The following is an 11422-nucleotide window of genomic DNA, read 5'->3' as shown; positions in this document are numbered from 1 at the left end:
GCAGCTTTGAAGAACAGAAGCAGCTCTCAGTGTAACTTTCAGTGAGATTTTAATGATGATCTGAATTTAACAGGATGAGTTTCTGCTGTTGGTTCATGAGACAGACGGTTTATCGATCCGGTTCCTGACTAATCGATCAGTTTCCTCCGTCAGGACTTCTGAGCCAGGAGCGTGCTCAGTTTGATCTTCCCGTCCATCGACGCCGTCAGACAGGTGCCGCAGTCCACCGCCGAGCACCAATCAACCGTCACCACAGGTGCCTTGTGTCCGCCCAGCGACAGGACTCTGTCCAGAGCTGGATCCCCATTGGTCAGCTGGAGGATCACAAGGAAAAGCAGACATTCAATATACAAAAAAAAATATCGAGGGTTGATTTAACTGGTTCCTATTTCACAAACTGTGCTGAAAGACAAATTTGGCTTTGGACCTGGTGTTGAGCCTGGTTCTGGACTGGTTTTTCAGTGCTTTTAGACCAGTTTAGGCTGTTTTTGGGCAGGTTTTAACTTGGTTTTAGACTAGTTTTAGACTGGTTTTAGACCTGTTTTGGACTGGGTGTTGGAGCTGCATTTGGAGTAGTTTTAGTCTGGTTTTGGGCTGGTTGCATCTGGTTTTAAACTTGGTTGTGGGATAGTTTTAAACTGGTTTTGGACTTGATTTTGGACTGCATGTAAACAGGTTTTAGACCTTGTTCTAGGCTGGTCTTAGCCTGGGTTTGGACTGGTTTTAATAGGTTTTAGACCCATTTTTTATTTAAGACGTGACATTGAACTGCTTTGAATTACTTTTAGACTTGGTTGCAGACCTGGTTTTGGACTTGATGTTAAACCTGATTGTGGTCTTGTTTTTGCCGGGGTTTGGGCTGGTTTTAAACAGGTTTAAGACCTGTTTTTAAATTGGTTTGGGATCTGGTTTTGGGTTGGTTTTCACCTGTTTTTAGACCTGTTTTTTAAAAAATTGCTTTGGATTGGTTTTAGACCTGGTTTTGGACTGGGTTGAGCTGGTTTTAGACTTGATTTCAAACCACTTTTGAACTAGTTTTAGTCTTTGTGTGAGACCTGGTTTTGGACTGGTTTGGAACTGGGCTGTCAGTACTTTATTGAAGAGCTACTTTTAGAGTTGGACCTGGTTCTAGACTTCTTGGGAGAACTGGTTCTGGGCTCGTTTTGGACCTTTTTTTAAACTGGTTTCTTATCAGTAAGATCCTGAACAAGACGCTGCAACAGACATGATAATATAATAAACCATTTGGACTGATGCTGGTGAAGCTGGACTCACTCTGTAGATGAGGCCTCCGGAGCTGGAACACGTCAGAACATGTTGACCTTCAGAGTCGAAGGCGAAGAGTCGACCTCGAGGAACCTGAACCTGAAACCATTCAAACATCCGTCCGTCACCGTGACAAAGTTCCAAACTAGTCGAGACGGTCGAACAGAAGGATGCTGGTGACCTGAGAGGCCGTTTCCATGGTAACTCACCTGTTTGTATCCGCTGTATCCCGACAGGACGAAGGGTCCGGTGGCGTCTTGGGGTAACATCTGCTCCGACTGCTTCACTCCACAGCGGTGGATGTTCCACTGGATGAACTGGACTCACAGAGACACGTCTGTTCAGTCTATCAGGTGTTTACGGTCACATTGGATTTAATTCGTACGTCTGATGGTGATTCCAGGTTCCACTCACCTTCCCGTCCTCGCCGATGCTGAACACGGTGTTTTCATCGTAGCTGAACTCGACGCTGTAAACTTCTCCATCGTGAGCTCTCCAGCTCATCGCGCTCTCGTATCGCTGCATATCTGCAGACAGACGGAGAAGGACTGGTTTTATTTATCACAGTAAAAAGCTCCTCAATCATTTACATGAGTCGAGCTACAGCATGTTTATAACTAAACCTGGTGGAATATTTGACAGTTACAGTAACAAAAGTAGTTTCTCTCTTGACCTGAACTTATTTTAAGACAAAAAACAGGTTTCACATTTAAAAAACATTACAAAATGTTGGTTTATTACCATGTGATTGACCATTTGAATGACCTGATATCAATTCCTAAAATCCTAAACCTGGACTTTGCATTTGCACCTTTTCTTGGTAAATGTGTTAAAATCAGTGTTAAATGTTACGTATGGAAGGTTTGGTTGGAGCCGCAAGAGGTGTGAAATAGTAAATTCAGCCTCCTCAGGTCACAGCGGTCCACAAACTAAACAAAGACGTGTCGGGGTTTTTGATGGTGAAGAATCAACAGAAGAATCAACAATGAAAACACTCTCTGACCGAACAGTCGGATCATCCCGTCGGCGGCGCCGGTCACCAGCAGGTTCCCGTTGTGGTTGAAGGCCGTGCAGTTGATGGCGACAGGTTCAGGTTCTAAAGAGAACTGAAGCTGAGGGACAGAACATCAGAACGCTGATTAAACCACAGCTGCAGGACAAACAGACGGGGAGGCTAATGCTAAACATGCTAATGGTAACCAACGACTTTAGTGTCGTTGCACAACTAAACTAAATCCTTTCACAGTGCAAAGAGCATAAAAATAATTAAAGCATTCAGTATAAGAATAGTGCAAAGAACGTATGTACACAGTGCAACGTGTATATTTACAGGAATAACATCCGATCGTAGAAAATACGACCAAAATGGAGGCAGTACAAGTATTGACACATGATTCTGCACCAGATTTGTACATTACAGTTGTTATTGCACATGATTGTGTTATTATTGTGGTCGTTCCATCAAAATACTGAACATAACACAAAGAACTAGAATGCAAAGTTAGCATGTTAGCATGCTAAAGTAGAGCTAAATGCTAAACCGTTAGCATATTAAAGCATGTAGCATTTTAAACCCAACATCGACGAGCTTCAGTGTAAAAACTGAACTTGCTAACCAGCTAGTTAAGCGGTTAACTACCTGCTGTTTGACCGTCTTCGTGTCCCAGAGCAGCAGCTGACCGGAGACGGTTCCGGATCGACTGAGCGCTGCAGCCGAACACACGAAGGAGGATCCGCTGGGGCTGCAGGCTAAAGACAAGATGCTGAAACACACAAGAGTCTGTTAGCGTCAGAGTTTAGAGTCCAGCAGCAGATATTCATTCACTGCTACACGACAAAACGCTCGACTGTAGTTTATTGCATTTGGTGAAGCAGGAACTGCAGCATGTAACAGGACAAACTTTTGTACTGTCAGAAGTTCTAAATTATCCACGTTAATCTCCACAATTAACAATATTGTACCATCTGAGTCTTAACATTCAACAAAATTCACACCATAAACAACACTGAAGGGTCTCAACCTCAATATTTAACATTTTAAGGCTAATTTGCGGTTTTATTTTCCTACTAGAAAACCCTTTGGCACTCATGAAGACGACTGAACCCTGCTGGTAGACTGCTCATGTTTCACTGTGAAAGTGAAAGTGGCTTTCTGTTTTAACAGAAATATCTCAGAAACTATTTGATATATCGATACCATTTTAAACATCCAGAGTTTATGATAAAAACATTTAAAGCAAATCAGGGATAGTTGAGCAGAAGAACCCTGATGAGATCAGACGGACTGACCCTGACGACTTTTCCTACTTGTTTTATTACATATTGGAAAAACTGGATTTGTTTCACCCAAAAAAGTCTAACTGATATTCTTAATCTCAAACTTTACAGTGTTTATTAAAGACGACGGGCAGCTTTACCGCGGATGAGTCTCATCGATGTTCATCTCGTACAGATTCTTCTTTGCATCCGTATCATACAGTCGAACCGTTCCGACGCCGCTGCCCAGTAACAGCTGAGAACAAACACATTAGTGTATGTAAATACAATAAAAATGAACAAAACCCAGCAAATTAACTCAGTAACTGTAGATTTTTTCACTGTATTTCTGTTATGTTGAGCTGCACACTGAGTTTAGCAACGTTTTAATCACTAATAATAATGGAAATGCGGAATTCTGTTTCCTTTATCAGGTTATAAATGAAACTGATTTTTTAAAAAAAGTAAATTTTACAGTTTAGAATAAAGCAAACAGAACCACATATTAACCATTATATCCCCTATTTGAGCTCATCTTACTAAGAAAAGGTAAATACTGGACTTTAAAGCTGCACAAATTAATATTTTTACATGAATCCTTCGAAACCCAGAACCTGCTGACGGTTAAATCTAAAAGGTCGACAGGATTACACCATTTATCAGAGCCAGAAAACGCAAAATCAGAAGAACACTTCAGGTTTGACAATCCAGGAACTGATCCTGTTTGACGTGGAGTTCTGTTGGGAACCCGTTTCCTCTGAGGCGGGTTAGTCTGAGCTGAGTTTGTGTTCGTACCAGCCGGTCCGGTTTGGTCGCCCACTCCAGAGACAGCAGAGGAGACTTGGACATGATGGTGGCTTTGGTCTGCATGATGGGATTGAAGGACCAAACCTGGAGAAGAAGACGAAGGCTTGGTTACAAGTTTCTATTTGCAGAGTTTCGTTTTCTGTTTTCACACAACTCTAGAAGGAAATGCAGCTCAGATCCACCTTGATGACTCCGTCCACGTCCAAACTGGCGACCCGGCGACCGGAACAGTCGACCCTGGAAACCAGAAGACGAAGTGAAAACAGAGAAAAACCGAAGCTTCAGGTTCTTATTTCGTGTTTCATGATGCCGGCTGGTGAAAGTGTTGATGATGACCTGCAGTGCATGATGGACGAGTGATGTTCTCCGTACTCCTCCTGGCTCAGCTTAATGAAGGGCTGTTCCGTCGACAGGCCTCCTCCCTCTGCTGCTGAGGGGTCCGGAAGGTCACTGGGAGGTTCGGCAGGAGGTTCGGCCTCCATCGACTCCACTTTTTTCTCTTGAGTCTGAATGGACGGAAACAATCAGGTTCAAGACCAGAGAGCTTGTTTGAGGTTGTTCCTTCAGAAATCATCAGGTTCCTTCTCATTGACCATCTCTGAGCTGATTTTTTATAATAAACTCTGGATATTTAAAATAGTATCTGTCAAGTTTTAGATTGATATATCAGCCAGAAGTCCATTAGCATAGCTTAGCATAAAGACTAATCTCAGGTATTTCCCAGTAAAAGTGCCTGAACACACGAATGCAGCAGATGTGTTGCATCAAATGGGTCTACTCAGGTACCTGTAGTGGAGGTTTGGAGAAAAGCTCCTTCCTCTCCTTCTCATGGTCCTGGATTCTTTTGTGTCTGGGATTCTGGTTCGCCGACTGGTTCGTAGGCTGCTGGGAACCTGCTGGTTCACTGGTCGATGGCTGGCTGGAAGTCGGCTTCACGTCTTTAGCTTGGACCACCTCCTTAGACTTTGGAGGCTAAAAGAGAAGTTTAAAACTGTAACTATAGGAAAATATAACTGAAATATCTGTTCAGAACCCTACAGTTTTCTTGAGGGATGATTTGAAGCCTGATGATAGAACAAGATGCCTTTGGTTGGGACAAAAAGGAACTAACATGAACTTGTCACTATGAATAACAAGGTGCAAAGTCAGATTTGCTCCAACCAACTGGTGATGGTCAGATCAGTAAACGATGCGTAAAACCCTTCTTGACATGAAAGACGCTGGGGATTTCCCAATTTCCTTTAAAACAGTTGGTGCTCAGACCAGCATCTGGTGGAGAGCAGATTAACTGCATTTGAGCCTCAACATCTGAAAACAACAAGAAATTTTCCTAATTCACAGTTCCTTGCTCTCACCTGATTGGTCGATGGGTCCTTCCTCCCGACTGCCGCCTGGTTCGGAGAGGAACCGGTGGACACCTGAGGCGGTTTTCCTGGAGTGCGTCGGCCTTGTGGTAGGAATGAGAAGAAGTTTCTGGGAGGAGTGGTGACGGAGCTCACGGCTCGCTGACTCGACACCAAGTCCCTACGAGGGCAGAGAAAGTGGGCAAGTTCAACAACAGCGTATTGAAAGAGCTCCTGCTGAGTCCAAACGGTAATTGAGTCAGGATTTAAGAGCTTGCAGAGACTGATCGTGAAGTGCAGGACGAGGCTTCGGCAGAGTTGTACCCGTTAATACTTCCCTTCATTTTGGAGATGCAGCGATATTGTTGAAAATTGACCTGTGACGTATGTGATGACATTAGCGTTTAGATTACATAAGATATGAGGTTTGGCATTCTGAAGACTTAAATCTACTGAAATCATCATAAAACAACCTGTAAATGTTTCCACAATGGATCAACATTTGCAAACACACCATTTACTTCACTTCTATGCCGATGACACCAAACTCTATATAGGTATTGATCCTGATTACCTTACGTACGAAGATGGCTTGAGTACTACAAACTTTTACTCCCAGATCCAGTAAATTTAATCCACAGATGGAACTGAATGTTATACTGGATTCCACAGAGTCTTACGGTGGTTCTTACATCAAACACAGAAGAGTTTAGCGTTTGAGCAGCAGAACACAAACCTGAGGTAGGAATGTCACTGGCACGTCGTGGAAACTACCTGAATCAAAACTCTAATGATATTTTGCTGGTGTGATGTGAAGAGGAAGTGGAAGAGAGTCTACACCTGTGATTGTTGGGCATTCTAGAAATATTCGGGTGTATCACTAGACTTATAAAGTACAGCGTCATAGTTCAGCTTTTCATTACATTAAGCATTGTGGTAGGCCCTCCACCTACTTGCAGGTAGTTTCAGTTCTTTACCTGATTCATGGGTGTTTTGTACCTGATCTGGATATTTTTTGGCACCTTCTTTCGATACTGTTTCTCAAAGACTTGGAAAATTGTGCATGGGAGTGTGCTTTCTTTTATATCAAGCAGACGACCGGGTTTGTCAGTTATCAGGAGAAAAGACGGCAGCAGGATGGGAAGAAGGTGAGCCAGCAAAGGAAGTGGGCTCTGAGCAACGTCCTGCTTCCTTTGACATGCACCACCTACCCACTCAATGCTGCACGCACATCCACCCCTTTGTCTGTGAAGATCCTCAGTCATCCAGGTCATGCTTATTCTCGTAGTTTAATCGTAGCAACTGGACTTACTTGAGTTTCTTGAAGACTCCTTAAGGATATCAGTATCTGGATCTTCCAACTAGTCAGTCAGAGCTGATGAAGCCTCTTGGATGAGAGGTGGAACGTCTTCAAGAAACTCAAGCAGGTCCAGTTGCTACGATTAAACTACGAGAATCCACCCCTTATGGCAACGGGATTGCCTGAATACCTCAGTCATAAGAGTGCCTGCCCCGCTGCAGAAATTGTTTAGGAATGAGTTGAGAAACATGGCAAAGACTTCTAAGTGTTGACTTCAAAAATCCCCACATCTGAATCTGACCAAGCATCTGTGGGATGTCCAACCGTGTAGGCCTCATCTCACAACTTCCAGGATCTGCTGCTAATGTCTTGGTGTCAATTTCAGGTGTTTTCAAGTCTTGTGTAGTTTATGCTTTCATGAGATGTTTTGGTGGCACGAAGGGGATCTACACAATAGTAGGTCGGTGGTTTTAATGTTGTGATGGATCGCTGTGTGTTTTCCTTCTTCTCTTCAGTAAAACTAGTAATGTTTTTGCCTCCAGAGACACCTACGACTGCTCTGAAGGAGTTACCAGCTTCGGTAGCTGAGATGGAAGAGTGTTGTAGAGTGGCATGTGGGGACTCTGAAGTCAACTAGAAGACGGTTCTTTGGTCTGATGAGACCTTTTGACTCGAACCTAAGGTTGGTGGACTCCAAACACTGCCCATCATCACAAAGACGCCCTCCCCACCATGAAGCATGGTGGTGGCAGCATCATGATACGGGGAATACTTTTTAAGGCACCTGGTAAAGGTGTTCACTTGGTTCTGATGAGCAACGGTCTGAGCAGGACTATTTCTAAATTCCATTGGGATTTATTAGGGTGTCGATTCAGTGTCGATGTGTTCAATAATGAAGTGGATGCAGTGGATTCTTTTTGCTTGATTTTTCTACATATTCAAGTTTCTAATTAGAATTATTTTTGAGTGCACTGTGTTTGTCAGTCAGATCTACAACCTTTAACCATCGTATGGAAACCGACTGAAATCTGCAAAAATGGATCGTACTGACAAGAAACAACAATTCATCAGGTGAATTGTTTATTTGGCAACATCAACCGCATCACAGCACACAGTGGAAATACTGGAACAGGGTGAATACTGTACCGTTAACAATAAGTTAGTTAAAAACCGTTTAAATATATTTTATACGGATAAAAACAAAAATCATTCAGTTTTGTTTGAGTTTATAAGTGCATGAAAAATTCCTCTAGAGGTGACTCCAGGATGACGATGGAGATAGGAGGTTTCTGAACATCAAGTAACATCACTCGTGGAAAAAAAACAAAACACAAAACAACAACTCACACTTCCCGCTCTTTTCATCATGTCCTCCTATGATTCTGCTGTTTCTACGGAGGATAAACAACCTCAGCAGGTCCATTAGTTTAAGAACTCTGAGCGATTCAGAAGCTTAGTTTCAGTCTGACATGTCCGACCTGTTCGGCGTCACTCAAAATCTCACAACATGTCTTTCACCGTGTTGTAGCGTTGCCTTGTGGTCAACTCCATCAACTCTATCAACCTTCATTTAGCGGGTTTTCAACCACACTGTGCTCTAAAGTGCAGCAAACAAAGGGTTACTTTTTTACACAATGTTTAAAACAGATCACCAGAAAAACAAACGCAGTCAGTCGATACAGTGAGGTCAAAGTGAACAAGCTAGCATGCTAACGTGCTAACATCAGAAACATGTCTGTCCTGTGCTTTTTTTGGGGGGGAAGGGAAACATAGCAAAAGAACGAAAACCGCAAAACTGCAATTAATAGAAAGTATGCTCTGATTATTTCAGTTTAAAGATGGCTGCCACCTGCAACTCTCAACAATAACAACAAAAGCATTTTTGTAGCATAAAATATGGATATTTATAAAGATAGTTGGAAGTTTTCAGCTTGATCTATCAATAACTTCCCAAAAACAAATACCTAAACGATAAGCCCTTTTTATATTTATGTTGGAGCGTTTAGTTTGAACCTACAGTTTGTGTGAACCTTTGTCAGCATTTCATACTGTGCTGTAACATACAATAAAATACAGTTTGAAATGCTAATATTATTTTTGTGCAGGAAAGTTATTCCTTTAGATTAATCAATATAAAAAATATTCATTAGTGGCAGAAAAACAGTACCTCCGTTATGTCTAAAGCATGGCAGCCATCTTTGATCAGTGGAACCAGCCATGTTTGTAACAACTCCAGTGAGTAACTTTGGTTATCGTGTTGTCGACTGTCTTTTAGAAGAACAGCATGAACATTAGGAACGGACAGAATGGCAGCCATCTTTGTTGTGGTCAGTCATCGGTAAAGACAGTGATGTTAGTGTCTCACAGCTCAGTGTCTCCCAGTCGGTCCATGTTCTGGACGTATGGCGGCAGCTTGTGGTGGACCATCTCGTCTCCGTCCCTCGGGTCCCGACTCTCCGTCTGCAGGGCGAACAGCTGCACGAAACGAGACCAACGTTATGGTCAAAAGCCGACAGTTTGAGCATCGCAACGGGTTGAATGACTCACTTTGAATTTCATGATATAAGATAAAAGCAGTGGGAAGGAATGATGGAGTTTCACTAAATTATAAAACTTTTTTAAAACCTTTAGATTCATCAACATTTCAACTGACTTTTAAGTAATAGTTCAATGACATGACACTATATTTAAAGTTTTTAGGACTAATTAACATGTCTATTTAATTTTAACCTGACTTTCTGAAGTATTTTAAATGGTGGAAGTTTTCAAACCACTTCAAAAGAAAGTTTTTTTCATTCAAACGACAAGATAAACAAAACTTTTCATCTTCATTTTATTCTTCTAATGAACTTTTCTAAAAAAAAAAGAGAAAGAAATCAGTGTTGGGACCTGATTTATGGTCAAATGTAACCACATGATGCAACGTTTGTGGTTAAATGATGGAAATCTGAGAACGAAATGAAGGAATCCTGGAAATAAAGGACAGAGCATCTGGCAGCATCATGACGAAGCACGGTGGTGGCAGCATCATGATGTGGGAATGCTTTTGGGCAGCAGGTCTTGGAAGTCTTGCCCATTTTTTTTTTTTAAATATATTTTTTTGGCCTTTGCCTTTATTTAGTGCAGTAGAGGGAGACAGGAAAGGGGGGAGAAGAATGGGGACAGACCTGCAGCAAAGGGTCGTGAGCGGGATTCGAACTCACGACCGCTGCATCGGGGAACTACAGCCCCGGTTCATGGGCCGCCCGCTCTACCAGGTGAGCTATGGGGGGCCCAGTCTTGCCCATTTTAAGTGATTTAAAAACTTCTACCATTTAAAATATTTTGGAAATACCAGCTAGATTTATAAAGACGTGTTTTTTTAAGACTGAAAGGTTTAGTCAGCTAAATGTCGCCTTTACCTTACGGGACCTTTTTGACATTTTAATGTAGTATTTTGGTCTCTTTATTTGACTTTTCAAGCTACTCCTGACAATATTTCAGTGATTTTCATCGTAGGACTACTATAATAACTTAATAGTGTTTTCGTTCTCACCAGCTGTCGGAGCTGTTCGTTCTCTTCAGTCACGCCCGTCATCTTCTGGACCTCAGCGTCGAAGCTCAGCAGCACCGGCTGGGGTGGAAAACAGTTAAGGACTAGAAAGAAGAACTTTTAGAATTTAAACGTCTCACAGACTTCACCGCAGACTGGACACTAAACACGGTAACGTCCGGCTGAAGGATATGCATACACTGGAAGAGCACTGACAGGAAGTTGTGCAGCGAAACCAGGAAGGTGTCGGCCCATTGGCGGGAAAAGTACGGCGAGAAGGCGGAGTTCTGCTCGGGGGCGGGGATGAAAGGCAGGATGAACCAATCGCGCCACTCGGCTTGACTCTGCAGCTCCAACGCCTGCTTCTGGAAGAACTCCTGAGTTTTCTCCAGGTTTTGTTTCTGGAAGAACGACAGAGCAGACGGTTACCGTGAAGGCCTCAGGTTTGGGTGTTAGTGTCAGAAACATGCGGCAGGACGTCACCTGGATGGTGTTGATCACATAGTATCTGTACAGGCTGGTCCTCAGTTTGTTCACGGTGGATCTGTAGACATCCTCCAGTCTGCAGAACAGGCGTCTGTCCAGGTAGAGCCAGTACTCCTTCAGACCGAACAGGTCGAAGCTCTGGACGAACTGCTGCAGCTGATCGATGATCTTATCCACCTGCAGAAGCACAAAAATCATCCTTCTTACAATTCATTCTTCTCTCAGTAAAAGAAGAAATGCTTCATCCACATTTCCAGGAGTCGTACCCTGAAGCCTTTCTCCTTGTCGGCCTTGATCTCGCTGTCCAGGTGTTTCAGAGTGTTGGTGAAGCCTCTGTAGATCAGATACTCCTTCACATGTTCGTCTGTCCTCTCCACTGCAGACCCCATCGTGGCCTCTGATCCTGCAGAGTACAAAACAGTTCTTATGGTT

General features: G+C 42.9%; 1 protein-coding gene across 1 annotated transcript in view; it reads right to left on the bottom strand.

Annotated features, from left to right (window-relative positions):
• Positions 1-32: 32 nt before the first annotated feature.
• The window catches only part of wdr91 (WD repeat domain 91), an 18280-nt gene continuing 6890 nt past the window's right edge, over positions 33-11422 (bottom strand). Inside the window, exons 2-18 of the mRNA XM_008303552.1 lie at positions 11257-11393; positions 10988-11167; positions 10698-10905; positions 10508-10590; positions 9338-9447; positions 5685-5853; positions 5116-5301; positions 4666-4835; positions 4512-4566; positions 4318-4413; positions 3684-3778; positions 2906-3029; positions 2270-2378; positions 1681-1793; positions 1476-1583; positions 1276-1365; positions 33-314 (exon numbers count right to left, since the gene is read on the bottom strand). Of these exons, the coding sequence (XP_008301774.1) occupies positions 150-314; positions 1276-1365; positions 1476-1583; positions 1681-1793; positions 2270-2378; positions 2906-3029; positions 3684-3778; positions 4318-4413; positions 4512-4566; positions 4666-4835; positions 5116-5301; positions 5685-5853; positions 9338-9447; positions 10508-10590; positions 10698-10905; positions 10988-11167; positions 11257-11379 (2184 nt within the window). The 5' untranslated portion in view covers positions 11380-11393 and the 3' untranslated portion in view covers positions 33-149. The remainder of the gene's footprint in view (positions 315-1275; positions 1366-1475; positions 1584-1680; positions 1794-2269; positions 2379-2905; positions 3030-3683; positions 3779-4317; positions 4414-4511; positions 4567-4665; positions 4836-5115; positions 5302-5684; positions 5854-9337; positions 9448-10507; positions 10591-10697; positions 10906-10987; positions 11168-11256; positions 11394-11422) is intronic.

The sequence above is a fragment of the Stegastes partitus genome, unplaced genomic scaffold (genome assembly GCF_000690725.1).
Source record: "Stegastes partitus isolate 25-593 unplaced genomic scaffold, Stegastes_partitus-1.0.2 Scaffold2033, whole genome shotgun sequence".
In the NCBI taxonomy this organism is placed as follows: Eukaryota; Metazoa; Chordata; class Actinopteri; family Pomacentridae; genus Stegastes; species Stegastes partitus.
The sequence above is the reverse complement of the archived record's forward strand: the minus strand, read 5'-3'. Positions and strand labels throughout refer to the sequence as shown.